This window comes from Muntiacus reevesi, chromosome 2 (genome assembly GCF_963930625.1).
Source record: "Muntiacus reevesi chromosome 2, mMunRee1.1, whole genome shotgun sequence".
Classification (NCBI taxonomy): domain Eukaryota; kingdom Metazoa; phylum Chordata; class Mammalia; order Artiodactyla; family Cervidae; genus Muntiacus; species Muntiacus reevesi.
The window spans coordinates 204172274-204191040 of record NC_089250.1 but is presented as its reverse complement, the minus strand read 5'-3'; the positions used below and the strand labels follow the sequence as shown (position 1 = coordinate 204191040).

Genomic DNA, 18767 nt, shown 5'->3' with positions numbered 1-18767 from the left:
ATGGGGGAACCTGGTGGGCTGCAGTCCATGGGGTCGCTAAGAGTCGGACACGACTGAGCGACTTCACTTTCACTTTTCACTTTCATGCAGCGGAGAAGGAAATGGCAACCCACTCCAGTGTTCTTGCCTGGAGAATCCCAGGGACTGCGGAGCCTGGTGGGCTGCCGTCTATGGGGTCGCACAGAGTCGGACACGACTGAAGCGAGTTAGCAGTAGCAGCAGTATGGTGTTGAAGTGTGGCTCCGGGTGTGTGTTGCGTCGATTCTGCACATAAGGAGGGGCGTATGCGAGGGGTCGGCGTGTAGTGTAATTACTGAGCCCACCATGCATTTGGGGGAAAAGGGAAAGCGGATACCCATGACTTTCGCGGTGTCTGAAAGCTACTGCCAGTCCGATTTCCTCCACGCTAGCCTGAGGGTTTGTGGACTACAATTCCCAGGATGCCTCGCTCCTCCACCAACCAGGAAAAAGACTCCATTCGGTGGGCGGGCCTTGTAGAAGACAGGTCAGGCCAATGGGTGAGCCGGGCCGAATCGAAACCTACGACGATTGTGCCGAGGTTGATTGGAATCTTTGGCGCCTTGGTTTCAGTGGTGAATGCGTGATGGGCGGGTGCAGCGACCAATGAAAAGGCGGAGAGGTGGAGCCAGAGGGCGTGGGCGGGGAGAAGTGTCGACTAGCAGGCGGTTCGCCCAGTGAAGGGCGGAATCCGCTGGAGGGGGCCGGGCGAGTCGACCAGAAGCTGGCGACTGTGGAGACCCGGTGTGTACCATGGCGGAGCCCGTGAGGAGACGGGGCTGTCCCAGAGGTGGTGGCGTCGGCCGAAGGGCTCGGGGATCCCGGGGCGGCCGGAGCCGACGTCCTGGCGCCCAGCGATCCCCAGCTCGACGCACCTTGGACTCGGTGCTCGTGGACTTGGTCAGCGACAGCGATGAGGATGTCTTGGAGGTCGCAACCGCGCGCGGCGCTGTGGCCGCGGCCGAGGTCCCGCTCCCCGAATCCCCCGTGCCGGCCGCGTCCCGGGACGACAGCGACAGTGACAGCGAAGGGGCGGACGCAGAGCCGGGTGGAGCCCCTCGGGTCTTGGTCAGGCGGCGGCGGCGGTTGCTGCTGGATCCTGGGGAGGCACCGGCGGTTCCAGTGTACTCGGAGAAGGTGCAGCCGGGTTGCCGGGACGGTTAGCGCGGAGGGACTGGGTTTAGGAGTGCTGAGGATAGGGTTCTAGGGTTGGTCTTGGGAGACGAAATGGAAGCAGGGGCTAGGGGCCTTGGAGGCAGAAAGATACACATTGGGGAGGTTGAACGGGTTTGGAGTGTGCTTGGAGTTTGGGATTCCCAGGAGCTGGAGTGTCTGGGGGTATAGGGAGCCTAAGGGATTGGGATCCTTGATGGTTAAGGGAAGAACTGGAAGACCTAGGGGCTGGGATTTGGGGCATGTTGGGTTTTTAGGTTGGGGCTTGATGCTAAAGATTCAGGAAGATGGGGACTGGGGTCCATGGAAATTCAGAGAGGACTGAAGTCCCCACTGGTGAGCGAGGGGCCTGAAATTGCCAAGGATTCCAAGACAGCAGGATGGCTAGCTCCTTCCTAAGAAAGGGGAATGAAACTTGCATCCTTAGAGCGTATTAGGGAAAGGGTGCTCCTCATCAGGGTACTCCTGTATTTTTTAAATTGAAGTGTAGTTGATATACAATGTTGAATTAATTTCTGCTATACAGCAAAATGACTCAGTTCATATGTTCATTTCAGTTCAGTCGCTCAGTCGTGTCCGACTCTTTGCCACCCCATGGGCTACAGCATACCCAGGCCTCCCTGTCCATCACCAACTCCCGGAGTTTACTCAAACTCATGTCCATTGAGTCGGTGATGCCATCCAGCCATCTCATCCTCTGTGATCCCCTTCTCCTCCTGCCCTCAATCTTTCCCAGCATCACGGTCTTTTCAAATGAGTCAGCTCTTCACATCAGGTGGCCAAAGGATTGGAGTTCCAGCTTCAACATCAGTCCTTCCAATGAATATTCAGGACTGATTTCCTTTAGGATGGACTGGTTGGATCTGCTTGCAGTCCAAGGGACTCTCAAGAGTCTTCTCCAACACCACAGTTCAAAAGCATCAATTCTTCGGCATTCAGCTTTCCAACTCTCACATCCATACGTGACTACTGGAAAAACCATAGCCTTGACTAGACGGACCTTTGGTTGGTCATAACTTTTATTCCAAGGAGTAAGCATCTTTTAATTTCATGGCTGCAGTCACCATCTGCAGTGATTTTGAAGCCCCCCAAATAAAGTCCCCCACTGTTTCCACATCTATTTCACATGAAGTGGTGGGACCAGATGCTTAGTTTCTGAATGTTGAGCTTTAAGCCAACTTTTCCACTCTCCTCTTTCACTTTAATCAAGAGGCTCTTTAGTTCTTCTTCATTTTCTGCCATAAGGGTGGTATCATCTGCATATCTGAGGTTATGTGTGTGTGTGTATATATATATATATATATATATATATTCTTTTCCATTATGGTTTATCCTAGGACATTGACACTGTGCTATACAGTAGGACCTGTTGTCCATTCATTCTATATGTAATAGTTTGCATCTACTAACTTCAAACTCCCAGTCCATCTCCCACTCCCACCCCCACAACTTCCGCCATCTCCCTGCTTGGCAACCCACAAGTCTGTTCTCTTAAGTTTTTGCTTTCTAGATGGGTTCGTTTATGTCATATTTTAGATTCCACATACAAGTAATATCATATGGTAGAGTACTCCAATTTTGGATCCTGGGGAAGCTGAGCTCCTGAGTTCCTGTGGGACAGTGGTAATATCTACATCCTCAGGGTGGACTTGGGAGCTGGAGGAGGCTGGGTGTGAGAGAATCAACCCCAGTTTTCCCTTTAAGTGAAGGGAGCATTTGGTACTGATCTACTGTTTCTTTGCAGGTGAAAAGCAGCCTCCACCTTATCCCAGATAACGTGTCCCTCCTGAAATTATGTCCCCCAGAGGCTGAGGAAGGTAAGGAGGGCTTCTAGGGAGAGGTGTCCAGAGCTGGCCTCTCTGAGAAGACCTTCTGGAGTTTGCATTCCTGCAGTTAGTTGTTTCCTGAGGCTCAGGGGGAGGACATGAGAGAGGTGACTTCTGCCTCCTAGCCAGAAAAACCTCCAGTCCTGAAAGGAGCTGGCTTGTTAACCAGAAGGCACAGAAAGTGTTGTCCAGACACCCTTCCCCCAGCTCTAATAAGCATCAGAATGTGCTAGGGGTTTTTTTTTTTTTTTTGGCCACACTGCGTGGCTTGTGGGATCTTAGTTTCCTGACCAGGAATTGAACCTGGACCCTCAGCAGTGAAAGCCCCAGAGTCTTAGCCACTGGACCACCAGGGAAGTCTCTAATATACAGGTTTCCAGGTGTCATCCCCAGAGACTCTGATTGTGTAACCTTGGGAGCAGTGGAAGGGAGAAGTGTTGAGAATTTGTAACATCTTTTTACATCTGCAGCAAGTTTCCTGGGAACACTGAGCCAACAGGGTATTCTCTGAATCTTATCAGGGCTGCCCAGCCTTTGTCCTCCCTCAATGACGTGATTTTTTGCAAACTTCTCAAGGGCAGTGACTAGAAATCAGGTCTAATAGAGAAGACATCCAGTGGGCAAATGCAGACCTTGGACTAAGACTTTTGTGCCATGAGGGAGTATGGCAGGGTGATGAAGAGCTGATTTAGGAACCAGCTCTCCCCCTTAGTAGCTGTGTGACCTTGGGCAAGTTAATCTTTTAAGGCTTCAATTCCTTTATCAGCCAAATGGGGATAAATAAAGGACCTGTGTCAAAGGATTTTGGTGGGAATTAATTAAAGAAAATATATATTAATAGAAAGCCCTCCCCCCTTGGGCTACATATATGGTTTACATATATGGTACTTGGAACCATATATGTATGTGAAAGTCGCTCAGTCATATCTGACTCTTTGCCACCCCATGGACTCTACAGTCCATGGAATTCTCCAGGCCAGAATATTGGAGTCGGTAGCTGTTCCCTTTTCCAGAGATCTTCCCAACCCAGGGATTGAACCCAGGTGAATTGCATTGCAGGTGAATTCTTTACCAGCTGAGCCACCACCAGGGAAGCCCAATTAAAGAGAATATGTATTAATAGAATGTCCCCCCTCCCACCTTGGGCTGCATATATGGTTTACATATATAGTACCTGGAACAGAGAAGTACCAAGGCACCTCTGTCCTTGCCACTCAAAATGAAGGGCCCAGGGACTTCCCTGGTGGTCCAGTGCTTGGGATTTCACCTTCCAATGCTGGGGGTACAGGTTGAATCCCTGATCTGGGAGCTAAGATCCCGTATGCCCTACACGGAAAAAACCAAAGCATAAAACAGAAGTGATATGGTATCAAATTCAGTAAAGACTTTTAAAATGGTCCACATAAAAACAATCTTTAAAATAGAAAAAAAAGTGTGGGCCGGAGTGTTGGGCATCTCCCAGGAGCTTGTTGGCCATGCAGAGTCTCAGGCCACTGGCAGCTCCTAGGACAGGGCTTCTCACCCTTGGTGCTGCTGGCATTGGGACTGGATCTTTGTGTGGGGCAGCATCCTGGCTTCCACCCAGCAGATGTCATCATCACCCTCAACCCCTTCTTCCCCTCGTTGCGACAGCCAAAATTGTCTCCAGACACGCCACATGTCCCCCAGGAGGCAAAATTGCCTCTGGTTGAGAACCACTGATCTAGGAAATATTATCATTGTTTTGTATTCACGGTATTTATTTATAAAAAAAAATAACGATGGTTAATGATGATCTGGTGGCAGAAACGGAAAAGAGCTTCTGTGGTCTAGAATAATACCTGGTTTCCTTTTCTAAGACATTTAAGTGAAGATGAGTGATTTAAAGAAACATATCATGTAATACGGAGATATGGCAAAATACAACGTTGACACTCACATGGATGACTCACATTTGAGAAGCCTGGACTTAGAGGGCCTGTACCTCTTTAGCAAAGACCCTCCCCGCCCCCGCCCCCGCCCCAGACATGTCTTCTTTGTGCCCACCAAATTGAATAGGGGCAGAAAACAAGAGAAATAGTTGGGGAAAAAAAAAAATCACCTTTTGGTAGCATTTGTTTTAATGTATGATTCATAGCATATATAGTGGTTTGTACACGTAGAGTAAGTAGGACATGTGTATTAAGTAAATACACGTTTTTGGGGTTGTGTGCTCAGTGCTTTTCACTCGTGAGGTGCAGGTGATCAGAATGAGACGCGCACGCTTTAGTTGGGGTGAGCCACTTTCTGTGAGTCCACTCTTGCCCCTGTGTCATGCACTGGTGCGAGGTGTGGACACTTTCCTAATCTCACCTGTCAGGCTCCAGTCCATCCTTCTCTCTAAGGCTCCCCCTTCCTTTTTTTTGGCCACACGCCTGTGGGATATTAATTACATGACCAGGGGTCAAACCCATGTCCCCTGCATTGGAAGGCAGAGTCTTAACTGTACCACTGCAGTGCTGCTGGGGAAGCCTTCTAGGCTTTTCTCTTGATTCATGCCCCCAAACCCTCCCCAGTGGTCATGTGTGTCCGGGGCCCCCTTAATCTCCTCCTTTTCCAGAACCTTCTGAAGCCCCTGACTTGTCTCTCTTTGGTCTCCCACTGCCTTCTCTTGGCTAACCCTTTCCACTTCCTCCTCCTCTGTCACCAGAGGCAGATGTGGAGGATGCCAGCAGTCCCCACACAGTGGATTTCCCATGTCCCAGTTCTCCTTGGAGGAAGAAGCTGAGGAGTAAGGATGGAGAAGAGAAGAAAAAGATGTTACTGTGAGTGAGGCGAGACCACTGGGGCCATAGGAGCAGAACAGGAATTGGAAGGGTGGGCTGAGGTGGGCAGGACCCTTGGGTGGCTCCTGGAAGGGTAAGAAGTTTCCCAGAAGGCATCCTGAGACTTGGATGAGGAATGAAACTCTTGGGAGAAGCAATGAGTCCCGCTGGAGGATGATAGCAGACCCTCCAGACTGGCCAGGAAGTGGAGGGTTTCAGCTTTGTGTCTAAGAAGGTAGTGATGCAGAGCTGAAGGGTGTGGCTCTGGAGACTGCCCTGTGGTTCACATCCTGTCTTTTGGCCACCCTCTTTCTCTTTTTTGGCTGCAAGCGGTCTTCATTGCAGTGTACAGGCTTCTCTAGTTGTAGCATAAGGGCTTAGTTGCATGTGGGATCATAGTTCCCCAACCAGGGATCGAACTTGTGTCTCCTGTATTAGAGGGCAGATTTTTAACCACTGGGCCACCAGGGACTCCCTGGCCATCCTCTTTGTGCTTTAGCTTCCTCTTCTGTAAAATGGAGATAATAGTGGTACTTGGGTCAGAATTTTAGGGTAAATGAAGAGTTAACCCTTAGCATATAGTAAATGTTTGGTGTCATTTGGATTTTATCAGATATTCACCTGGAAAGCAACTTACCTTAAAAGTTAGACATTCTCCCTCATATTTGGGCCATACAAGGATAAAATTCATGACTCAGGTTTTCCCTGTCCTTCCTCACCCGCTACCCCCACCCCGCACCAGTCTTCCAATAAGATAGATGTCACCAGAAGTGCTCCCTCTTGATTCCCCTGGTCCCCTTCTGGTTCCCAGGGGCCCCCTGGAAGGAGAGGTGTGGGTGGGGCTGGATCTCTTTGCCCATTCTGTCCCTCTCTTCTGTCTGCAGGGCTCAGGACGCCTCGCCTTTGCCCTCACCTCTGCCACGGACCAAAAGCAAGAAGCATACTCAGGCACTCCGGAAGTTAAGGTACCAAGGGCAGGGGTTGGGGGGGGTGCTCTGCTTTCGGCTAGATTGGAGAAGGAGCAGTAGGGAGGGGGCCCACCCTGACTGATGCACAGTCCTTTCTGCACCCCAGGGAGGTGAACAAGCGTCTCCAAGATCTCCGTTCCTGCCTGAGTCCCAAGCAATCCCAGGGCCAAGACCACCTGAGCCAAGAGGATGAGGTGGTCCTAGTGGAGGAGCCCACTCTCCCAGAGCACCCTCGACTCTTGCCACTCAAAATCCGGTGCCGAGCTGACCTGGTCAGGTTGCCCATCAGAATGGTAAATGCCCAAAGGGTCTGGGAGCAGGGTCCCAGGAGCTGTCCATGGAGAGACTAGTGTCTTCCTTTGCCCATCCTGCTGTCTGGAGCTGCTCAGCGCGCTTTCAGCCCTGTGCATCTTTGCCCCACTGTTCCCTTTGTCTGGATCTTTTCCTCCCTCTGCCCTCTCTTTCTGGCAAACTTCCCACCCATTCTTCGAGGCTCCACTATAACATCCTAAGAAACTTTGCTTGGTAGGCCCCCTCCAGGGGGCATCCCTCCCTCCTTCCTTCCCTTGGAACCTGTACTTTCCTCCCGTGCTTGCTCTTATTGCCTCGGACACCCAGGGGTCACTTGGTTATTCCAAGCTCCCCTAGCTTCCTGGTGAAGACTACTATTATAGGGATGAACCCCATTCCAAAAGAAGAACAGAAATGACTATTTATTGAGTAGTAACAGTGCATCAGACAAGCAGCTAACCCAGAACTTGCCAACTAGCAGCCCATGGCCTTGTCAACAGTGCATCTTTTTTTTTTTTTTTTTTCTGTCCATGCCATCTGGTATGCAAGATCTTAGTTCCCCAACCAGGGACTGAACCTGTGCCCTCTGCATTGGGAGCGGAGAATCTTAACCACTGGACCATCAGGGAAGTCCCATGCATCTTCTTTTGAGCTGTACGGTGATTTTAAAACCAAATAGTTCATTGCCAACCTTTGCAATGGGTGATTGGGTACTGAGGTCCAGATTTCTGGCTTCTCTTAAATAGGAAGATGCAGTACCTGGCCCATATTCCCACCTGGTACCAATTAGCCAGAGCTGCAGAACAGCTGCCCAGACTTAGATGGGTCATATCCGGTTCTGGTTGGCCACAACCCCACCACTCCCTTTTTTTCCCTCCTAACTCATGGCTGCTTCGTGTCTTTGTGTCGCTTGCCTGAACCCCTTATTGACATGATTTTATTTTGTGCCTTTCCAGGTAAATATGATGGAATTCACTGCTGAGGAATTCAGCGAGTAGTTAAGGCCAGAATTGGGGGTGGGGGTGGGGAAGCAAGTCAAGGCAGGAAGGCCTCCTTTACATTCTGTCCCCCTCCTAGTCGGAGCCCCTTAAGAGTGTGGTGGACCACATGGCCGCCCGCCTTGGGGTGTCCCCAAGCAGGATCCTCTTGCTATTTGGAGAGACAGAGCTGTCCCCTACCGCCACCCCCAAGACCCTAAAGCTCGGCGTGGCTGACATCATTGGTGAGAGGAAGGAGGCCTGAGGAGGCTTTTGCCACAGGGAGGGGATATGGGGAGAGACCCAGAGGGGGCCCGGCTTCCAACCCTCGCTTAGGCCTGGCTTCCCGATCATGCCTGCCACAGACTGTGTGGTTCTAGCAAGTTCTCCGGAGGTCGCAGAGACGTCGCAACTGCTCCAACTTCGGGTCCAGGGCAAAGAGAAGCACCAGACGCTGGAAGTCTCGCTGCCTCACGTGAGTCGGGGAGCCGGCGGTCCACCCCCTTGTCGTGTGCCGCGCAGTCTCCCGTCAGCAGGTGGAGGATGGAAGCTCTGCCCTCTGTGGTCTTGGGTCCCTGCCCATCCTAGAGAGTGTATAAAGTTCAGTGTTCGGGTTCCCTCCCCCTTCTTCGGGGAAGCTGGCTCTGGTCTCCTGACTCCTCCTGGTTAAAGTGGAAATCACCCGTGAATAGTAACCAGTAAGACCAATCAAAAGTACAATTGAAGTGACAGTCCCTGTGGAAGGTTAATTACTTCACATTCAGGATATTATTGAAATTCACGGCAGTCTTGTATGAGAAAGCACTGTTGCTACCCTCATTTAACAGATACGGAAACCAACATCTGTAGAGGTAGAGTAACTTGCTGTATTTGTTCCTGAGAGCTGCTATAACAAACTACTACAAACCGGGTGGCTTAATACAATAGAAATGTATTCTCTCCCAGTTCTGGAGGCTACCAGTTTGAAATCAAGTTGTCAGCAGAGTCTTGCTCCCTTGGAGACTCTGGGCCCTTGCTTCCTCCTACCTCTGCTGGTGGCCAGCAGTCCTTGACTTGCAGCCGCATCCCACCTCTTTTGTCATAGGATGTTCTCCCTGAGTATCTCTGTGTGTGTCTGTTTTTCCTTCTTACAAGAACACTAGTCCTGTTGCCTTAGTGCAGACCATAATCAACCATGACCTCATTTTTTTTTTTTTAAAGAGGATTAAAAAAAAAATTTTTTTTAACGTGTATTTATTTATTTAGTTGCACTGGGTCTTAGTTGTTGCAGCATCCAGGATCTTTAGTTGCAACATGTAGCATCCAGTTCCCTGACCAGGGATTGAACCTGGGCGCCCTGCGTTGGGAGCGTGGAGTCTTAGCAGCTGGACCACAGGGAAGTCCCAGCCTCATCTTATCTTGATCATATCTTCCAAATGAGGTCACATGCACATTTCCCAAGGGTTAAGATCACACGATATGTTTTTTGGGGGACACTTGTTGTTCAGTCACTAAGTTGTGTCCCAATCTTTGGGACCCCATGGACTGCAGCACACCAGGCTTCCCTGTCCTTCACCATCTCCGGAGTTTGCTCAAACCCATGTCTATGGAGTTGGTGATGCTATCCAACCATCTCATCCTCTGTTGCCCCCTTCTCCTGCCCTGAATTTTTCCCAGCATCAGGGTCTTTTCCAGTGAGTTGCTCTTCTCATCAGGTGGCCAAAGTATTAGAGCTTCAGCATCAGTCCTTCTAATGGATATTCAGGGTTGATTTCCTTTAGGATTGACCTTCTTGCTGTCCAAGGGACTCTCAAACCTATAGCACTTGGCTAAGGTTACACATCTAGTTTAATAATGGCGCCTGGCCCCCAGAGCCTGGCTGACTTCCTCCTTGTGCTTCACGCCTCCATGTTAGGTGAGGAGACCGGCTTTGGAGAATATATCCAACCCAGAGCCAACATCCCAGCCCTGGGCTCCATGGCCCAGCTCCCTAGAGAAAGGAACCAGCTGGCTGCTGGCTTCTTCGTCCACTTGCATCCCTTTACATGGGCTCCAACTTGACATGTTCCCTTGTCCTCCCTGTCCTAAGCTCCCTGTCTGTCCCTACAAGTTCTCCTCAGTCCTTCTTTTCAGATTCTCCCATCCAAGTACTAACCAGGCCTGACCCTGCTTAGCTTCCGAGATCAGACGAGATCGGGTGCTTTCAGGGTGGTATGGCCGTAGACTCTTTTCAGATTCTTACAGCCATGTTTTTTTCTTCTCCACTCAGGATTCTCCTCTCAAGACCCTCATGTCCCGCTACGAGGAGGCTATGGGACTCTCCGGCCACAAGCTCTCCTACTTCTTTGATGGGACGAAGCTTTCAGGGAAGGAGCTGCCGGCTGACCTGGGCATGGAATCTGGGGACCTCATTGAGGTCTGGGGCTGAAACCCCACTCCCTGTTTGGAGGCCCAGCCTGGACTTGGGGAGGATGGGCTGCCCCCTTTTGGCCCCGTAAGGGCTTGCTAGCTGCAGCTGACTTAGAATTAATCTTCAAGCTGAAGCAAAATACAGGAGTGATCTTTGACTCCCTCTCTTTTGACCCCAGTTTCAAGCCGTTAACTACCTGGTTTAATTGTGTGAATGTCTTTGCTGCCTTAGGTGGACTGTGGCTCCATGTACAGGGTGTCCTGAATTTTACCGCCCTCTGGAACATAGAGAAGGTATCCCTCACCTTCACCCCTCCACCATCACTCACTGAAATGTCTCATATATGAAACTTCTCATACTGAAAGAGTGAGTTGAAGTGAGTAAGGGTTAGGTAGGGGACTCCAGGCCTCGGATTTCTGCCACATCTAGGACCAGCCGCGGCCTCGGGGTCATTGGGGGGTGGAGGTGAAGTTGACTTGAGGCACATACAGGGGTGTGGTCCCTCTGCCCAGCCGGAAACTAGATGATCAACCTCACAAATGCATTAGCTTCACCAGAGGCGGACAGTGGGTTATTGTTTTGAAGAATACAGTAGATTCTCAGGCTTGGGTGTCTTCCTCATCCTAGGACCCCTTTGAGCCAACTTCCTGATGCACACATGCTGTTTAAAGCATAATTGAGCACCTTGAACCTTTTGGTTTTGATCTCAGGATCGCAATCCACACAAGGCTTCTTTGGTTTTATGACGTTTTCCCTTCATGCCATCCTTTCCTGTAAGCATCCATTCTAATGTGTTGATTCCGTGTCTTTGAACATGGATGTTTCCTTGAATGTGCTATGCTGAATGTGTGCATATACTTTGCCCACATGTAGTCTAATGCTATTGATCTCGTCCTATTGCTTTTCTCACTCAACATGGGTTGCTTAGGCTACATCAGCTTTATTTCTTTGAGCTGCTCTAAGATATTCCATGGTGGGTGTTAAGTGCATTTTTTTTTACACATTTGCTAAGTGGTAGACACCTGGGTTACCTGCAACTCCTCGGCCTATATGCAAGGCCATGGTGAACATCTTTTTCTGTGTCTCTGTCCATACTTTATGGAAAGTTCTCCAGCTGAGGCATCCAGGATGGGATTATGCATCAGCCAGATTAACTTCTCTGATGTTTTTTTAAGAATGGCCTTTGACTCTCCCACTTAAAGCTTCCTATTTCTGCTCATCCCCACCAGCATTTATTACTGCCCAACTTTCTAACTTTTGCCAGTCTGTTGGGTGGAAAGTGGTGCCGCGTTTTAATGTACATTCATCTAGTCACCAGTAATTTGAGGAATCCCTTCATTTTCCTGTCAGCCTTTCTGGTGCCCCTTTCTGTGAATTGCTAATTTATTTTTGTTCCTTTTCTCATGGGGGCTTCTTGCCTTTTTTTTTGTTTACTATCAAAAGTTCCTCGTATATTCCTGGGAAGTTGCAAAAACTGAAGTTGGCACTTGGGTTTGTATAGTGACAGGGGTGTCCTTCACCGAACAGACATTCTTAATTTTAATGTAGGTGAATTAGCTATTTTGTTATATCATTTGTTATTTCTTATTTAAAAATAGTTAACAATACTTTGCAGTTTCTTCTGTTAGTTTTATTAGCTTTTCTTTCACATCTAGGCCACTAAATATTGGGCTGAAGTTCAGCCAGTACATGCTGGTATGTGTACTAGCTGGCATCTGCCCTGCGTGGTCAAATATTTGTTTTCATTGCTTGATGCCAGGCCGAAATGTTGAATATTACTTTTAAGCTATTTAAAATCCACCTTTGTCTATGAGATCCAAGTTTTAGTTCCACTGTATAATGAGCCAGTTTTCTCAGCGCCATCTACTAATAAAGCCATGAATTTTCTACTGATATGTGGTATGATTTTGACAAAAGCGTATCACTCTCTTTAAAATGTTTTTGTTGTTGGAATGTAGCATTCCTTTGAACTTACAATGTGGGAAATATAGAAAGAAAATTTTTAATATTTAAATAATCCATGATATGGTATAGCTCATTTTTTCAGATATGATATGTTCATTAATAAGTCTGAATACACTAAATGATATGGTCAGTGTCAGCAGAATAAACGGGAATACATTAAACATGTGTATATTTGAGGATTTCTGTCTCTACCCCCCCATGTGACCCACCGCCCCCCATGAATCCTGTGGCTGAGACCATAAGTTGTGCCCTCACATCTGTTCTTCAGGACCCCCAGTTTTTAGCAGAGCACAGAGTGTTCAGAGTGAAGACAGTGCCTGCCAGCCTCCACTGTAGCCTAGTGTGGCCAAATGCCAATACAGGGGGATGGGGTTTGACTTCCAGGATCAGTCCTAAGTGGTCAGTGTGTGCCCTTCTCTTTGGCTTTTTTCAAGCTGCTGACTGGAGGTGGAGCATCCCTATGGACACACGGTGACCCTGGGGAAGGAAGCCATGCAGGGCAGGACATGGAGAGAAGGCACCTGGGTCTCAACTTCCATACAGCATCTTACTAGCCCCACACCACTGACCTCTGGATTTGGCAGGAAGGGGAACTTCTGTCTTATTTAAATCACTGCTATTGGATGGGAATTCTCTGGCAATCCAGTGGTTAGGACTCCGAACTTTCACTCCTGGAACCCGGGTTCAGTCCCTGGTTGGGGAACTAAGATCCTGCAAGCTATGTGGCAAGACATTAAAAAAAAAAAAAAAAAAATCCCTGCTTTTGGAGGATTTCTGTCATTTGTAACCAAACCCCATCCTAGCCCCAGGATGTTGCTATTGCAAGCAATGTTGTTGTGACCCTGAGTGGGGTTTCCTCGGGTTTTTATCCAGGAATGGAATCACAGATCCTCAAATGTGCACCTACCCATTTTCACTTGAGTACAAGTGGCTGGACCTCTTTATGATAAATTCATTAGCAGGTACTAGAAGGTTCCGGTTTCTTTTCTTTCTCGGCACTTCATCTGGGAATGATTCAGGAAAGATTCCTCACTGTAAAAGGATTTGCAGTTCTTCTCTGATGGGAGTGATTATTCATCCTTCTAATCAAACAGACTGATCACCTGTCAGGACATCTTTCTAACACTCTCCCGATGAGAAACCTTCACAACTTGAAGGACCCCCAGTCTGGTACCGCATACTAAGCTCGGCACTTTTCCTCATCACATTCATCCTCAGGGCGATCCTGGGAGGTAGGTGTGATACTTCCCACTTTACAGAAGAGAAATAGAAGCTTGGATGAAATAACCTGTCCCAGGCCACACAGCCACAGAATGCAGAGCAAGATGGAAAACCAGGTGGGCCTGTTGATGACTCAGTTAACAAGCTATGTGCTTTTCACACTTCATTGTGCACACAGACCAGGTGGGGAGCTTGTCATGAAGGAGATGGGGGACCCACAATTCGGGGGCAGGGCCCAAAATGCTGCATTTCTGGTTTTAAATTATTTAGTTTTGGTTGTTTTGGGTCTTGCAGCATGCCGCCTTCTCTAGTTGTGGTGAGCGGGGGCTACTTTTTGTTGCAGTGTTTGGGCTTCTCATTGTGGTGGCTTCTCTTGTGGAGCCACGGGCTCTAGGCGTGTGGGTTTAGTTGCCCTGTGACATGTGGGATCTTCCTAGACCAGGGATTGAACCCGTGTCCCCAGCATTGGCAGGCGTATTCTTAACCACTGGACCACCGGAGAGGTCTGATGCTGCATGTCTAACAATGTGCCCAGATGCTGCCACACTGCTGAGTGGCAAGATGCCATTTTCCTTTTTTGCTATAGCTTAACATTTATAAGGTGACCTGGTGGCTCAGACAGTAAAGAATCTTTCTGCAATGTAGGAGACTTGGGTTCAGTCCCTGAATTGGGAGAAGCCCCTGGAGAAGGGAATGGCAACCCACTCCAGTGTTCAAAATCCCATGGATAGAGGAGCCTGGCAGGCTACAGTCCATGGGGTTGCAAAGAGTCAGACAGGACTGAGTGACTAACACTTTCACTTTCACAACTTTAAAGCTTCCCATGATGCCACCCTTCCCAGTCCCTCCATAAAACCCCCCACAGGACTGGGCATGTTCTCTCCTGTGTGTCCCATCTTAGCCTAGACCAAGGATCTAGCTCAAAACTCCTGAAATGTCTTTCTTGGTCTATGTCTTCCATCCCTACTAGACTAAGTTCCTTGGAAAAATACTGTATCTTGTTCTTCCCAAAGACTCCCTAGCTCTGTGTCTGACACATAGTGTTACCTAACAAATGTCTGTTGAATAAATAAATAAATCCTTCATCTCAAAGAATCCCATTACCATCCATGAGCCCCAAACCTAAGTTTCACTCTTTTTTTGGCTGTACTATACAGTATGTGGGATTTTAGTTCCCTTAACTAGGGATTTAACCGAGCCCCCACTGCAGTGGAAGCATGGAGTCCTAGGAATTTTAACCACCAGACTGCCAGGGAATTCCCTAAGTTTCGCTTTTTTTTTTTTCTTTAAGATTTTTTAAAAAAATATGGACCATTTTAAAAGTCTTTATATTGGTTACAATATTGTTGCTGTTTTATGTTTTGGTTTTTTGGCCGCAAGGCATGTGGGATCTTAGCTCCCCGACCAGGGATTGAACCCCAACTCCCTGCATTGTAAAGTCTTAACCACTGGACTGCCAGGGAAATCCCTCTAAGTTTGATTCTTGATACCTCTTTCATGGAGCCACGCTCAGATGGTAAAGAATCTGCCTGCAATACAGGAGACTGGGTTTGATCCCTGGGTCAGGAAGATCTCATGGAAAAGGGAATGGCTACCCACTCCAATATTCTTGCCTGGAGAATTCCATGGACAGAGGAGCCTGGTGGGCTATATACAGTCCATGGGGTCTCAAAGAGTCGGATACAACTAACTGACTAACACACACACAGCTTTTTCATCCCCATATCTTCTCCATCACCAGATTAACTTAAATGCCCCAAAGCAGTTCACTTCCCTGCCTCTGTCTCATCCTGGTACAGGCCATCACAACCTGCAGTCTAGTGCCGTGGATTGCCGCACCTCTGAACCCTTCCCATCCAGCCAGAGTGATTTTCTCAAATGCAAATCTGACTTCAGTTCAGTTCAGTTGCTCAGTCGTGTTCGACTCTTTGCGACCCCATGAATCGCAGCACGCCAGGCCTCCCTGTCCATCACCAACTCCTGGAGTTTACTCAAACTCACGTCCATCTAGTCGGTGATGCGATCCAGCCATCTCATCCTCTGTCGTCCCCTTCTCCTCCTGCCTCCAATCCCTCCCAGCATCAGGGTCTTTTCCAATGAGTCAACTCTTCGCATGAGGTGGCCTAAAATGAAGCAGATCCTTAAACATGGCCCAAGCCCTGCCCAGCCTGCTCCCTGCCTGCTCCCCAGCCAGTCTCCCGCTCTCTCCTGCTCTCCACACTGCCCTTCTTTCAGATCCTGTGTCCACTGTGCTTCCTTTTGTGACAGGGCCTTTGCACATGCTCTTCTGCTGCCTGACTCCTCCCCAACAACTGAGGTTTTACTCAGGGGCTTACTGAGAAACTGCTCCAAGAGGTAGGAGGCAAGGTCAATTTACATGTACATATTTTGGTCAGGAAATACAAGCTGTCAATATACTTTTTGGTAAAAGATTACTGCCAGTCACAAAGAACAGATTTCTCAGGGACTTCCCTGGCGGTCCAGCAGTTGGGACTCCATGCTTCCAGTGCAGGGGGCACGGGTTTGATCCCTGGTCAGGGAACTAAGATCCCGCATGCCCCAAGGTGTGGCCCCAAACAAACAAAAACAGATAACAAGAACAACAAAAAACAAACAACAGTTTTCTCAAATTAATGATTATAGTATTTTTCTATGTATGGGAAGATGCAACAATCAAGGTTCATTAAAATTCTTCTTCTGTGTTTATTCAAATCACAGAGCATCCTATTATCCTTAATTTCCTCTGTCTGGAGTGCAAAGTGCTTCATCTGATTATCAACTTAATCTTTTGTCTGAAGCACCAAGTGGGCTGTTGGTCAGCGACTGCAGCAGGTTAATCTTTGTAGGATGTTGAGCAAAATGCCTCTTTTTTTTTTTTTTTACTTTTTCCCTCTGCACTAGGTCTTCGGAGTGGCCCACAGGCTTTTCTCTAGTTGAGGCACACGGGGACTTCTCTAGTTGCAGAGCATGGGCTCTAGGCTTGAGGGCTGAAGAGTGAAATCAAAGTGTTAGTCCTTCAGTGGTGTCTGATTCTTTGTAACCCCATGGACTGTAGCCCACCAGGCTCCTCTGTCCATGGGATTTTTCAGGCAAGAATACTGGAATGGGTTGCCATTTCTTTCTCCGGGGGATCTTCCTGACTCAGGGATCGAACCCGGCTCTCCCACATTGCAGCCAGATTTTTACTGTCTGAGCCACAGGGAAGTCCAGGCTTGAGGGCTAAGTGCTCTTATTTTGTTTGCAAAGTTCAAGGACCACTTCCTCAGAGAGGCTGTCAAACTTCCCTGACCAGGTCAAATGCCGCTGTTATCAGGTCCTTATAATACCACATGCCAGACTTCTTTTTTGTGACACTTGTCATAGATGAACTTTTTTCCCCCCAAAATTCCACATGTACTTATATTTCACAAACCAGAGTTTCCAGAGAAAAATCTGGGCTCCAGTTGAAACCGATAGACCTGTATGGATATATTTATTTTTCTGATTAAAGGAATTTTAATCTTATTTATCTGACATTAAAGGAAGTTTAATCAAGACATCCATAAAATTAAAAGACACACCTGGGGGAACTCACTGGCAGTCCAGTGATTAGTACTCCTCACTTCCACTGCAGGGCATGGGTTCAACCTCTGGTTGGGGAACTAATATACCCCATGGCCAAAAATAAAATAAAAGGTACCTGTACTTGGTGAAGAATCAAGTATTTTTCCCATTTGCCAAAACCAGTTAGCATCAAAATATTTGTCTTTATAACCAGAAAGTTTTATTTTCATTCATGTCCAGAGGTGCTTAATGGAATTTAATTTACATGCCTAAGCGTTTACTTATTTTAAATCTACAGTTCAATGAGTGTTAACTTCCTAGCTAAGTGGTAGAGAATCCACCTGCAACGCAGGAGACTCAAGTTCAATCCTTGGGTCAGGAAGATCCCCTGGAGAAGGAAATGGCAACCCACTCCAGTATTCTTGCCTGGGAAATCCCATGGACAGAGGAGCCTGGCAGGCTACAGTCCATGGGGTCACTAAAGAGTCAGACACAACTTAGTAACTAAACAACAACACTAGTTTTACTTAAGAGTGTATGTTTATTAACTGTAGCTTGGCGAATGGGTGAGCAGACGCTTAAGAACCAAGCTGTTTTTGGTACCAGGGTTCTGTTGTGTTCATGTCTCCTTGGGGGCTGTTGTTCAGTCACTGAGCCGTTGTCTGACAATTTTCGACCCCATGGACTGCAGCACGTCAAGCTTCCCTGTCCTTCACTATCTCCCGGAGTTTGCTCAAACTCATGTCCATTAAGTCGATGATGCCATCCAACCGTCTCATCCTCTGTTGCCCCCTTCTCCTCCTGCCCTCAATCTCCGCCAGCATCAGGGTCTTTTCCAATGAGTCAACTCTTTGCATCAGGTGGCCAAAGTATTGGAGCTTCAGTTTCAGCATCAATCCTTCCAATGATCATTCAAGGTTGATTGCCTTTAGGATTGACTGCTTTTATTTCTTTGCTGTCCAAGGGACTCTCAAGAGTCCTCCAACAAGAATTGGAAAGGAGTCTGCTTAGCCCCTGCCTATTCCAAGTGAGACCATCTGAGGGCGCAAGGACCTTGGTCCCGCTGGGAGGTGAGGAAACACTGGCTCCAGAAGCCGCGGGGGGACGCTTTCTTCAACATCCGCTGGGAAAGTTCAGGGGTTTACCGGTAGCTGGGTTGGGGAACTGGAAAAGTAGGGACGGGGTCGCGCTGTTCACCATTCATTCATTTATCCAACACGTATGAAAGCCCCAACCTGGACACCGTGGGGGAGAGAGTAAGAGTTGTTTGTTGGCACGTCTAGAGTCCATGGGGTCGCTAAGAGTCGGACGCGACTGAACTGAAATGAGAGATGTTTACTATTTCCAGAAACTTTTAAGGCTCCATTATCTCGTTTGATCTCCTCCGATAAGAGGTCTGCCCAGTAGCGCTGCAGAGAAGGAATCCAGAGATTCAGAGGGGGAGGCGCTGCACCAGTTAATCCAGACACCTACCTTTAGGTCGCTGGTCACGGCTGGGACGCAGCCGGCGGAGGACCCCAGCGAGCGGTCAGAGTCACCTGACCTGGGAGTGGCTGCGAGGCCGCAGGGGCGCGCGCGGCCTCCGTAGCCGCGTCGGGGCGCCCGGGCGTCTT

At 48.5% G+C, this 18767-nt stretch overlaps 1 protein-coding gene and 1 long non-coding RNA gene across 2 annotated transcripts; one reads left to right on the top strand and one right to left on the bottom strand.

Moving 5' to 3' along the window:
• The first annotated feature begins 688 nt into the window (after nucleotides 1–688).
• NFATC2IP (nuclear factor of activated T cells 2 interacting protein) lies at nucleotides 689–13044 on the top strand. The gene is made up of 8 exons (XM_065924556.1): nucleotides 689–1155; nucleotides 2936–3008; nucleotides 5686–5800; nucleotides 6685–6765; nucleotides 6875–7061; nucleotides 8137–8281; nucleotides 8402–8511; nucleotides 10285–13044. Exons 1-8 carry the CDS (start codon nucleotides 772–774, stop codon nucleotides 10441–10443), a joined length of 1254 nt encoding a protein of 417 aa, XP_065780628.1. The 5' UTR covers nucleotides 689–771; the 3' UTR covers nucleotides 10444–13044.
• LOC136160633 (uncharacterized) lies at nucleotides 8530–18750 on the bottom strand. The gene is made up of 3 exons (XR_010661635.1): nucleotides 18628–18750; nucleotides 15613–15734; nucleotides 8530–8698 (listed from the first exon to the last, which is right to left on the bottom strand). It is a non-coding gene; the product is annotated as an uncharacterized lncRNA (long non-coding RNA).
• Nucleotides 18751–18767: the final 17 nt, after the last annotated feature.

Coding starts and splice junctions, on each gene's coding strand:
- NFATC2IP (XM_065924556.1), top strand. CDS start 772: ATGGCGGAGCCCGTGAGGAGACGGGGCTGTCCCAGAGGTGGTGGCGTC. Junction 5,801..6,684: donor GAGAAGAAAAAGATGTTACT/GTGAGTGAGGCG, acceptor TTCTGTCTGCAG/GGCTCAGGACGCCTCGCCTT. Junction 7,062..8,136: donor TCAGGTTGCCCATCAGAATG/GTAAATGCCCAA, acceptor TCCCCCTCCTAG/TCGGAGCCCCTTAAGAGTGT.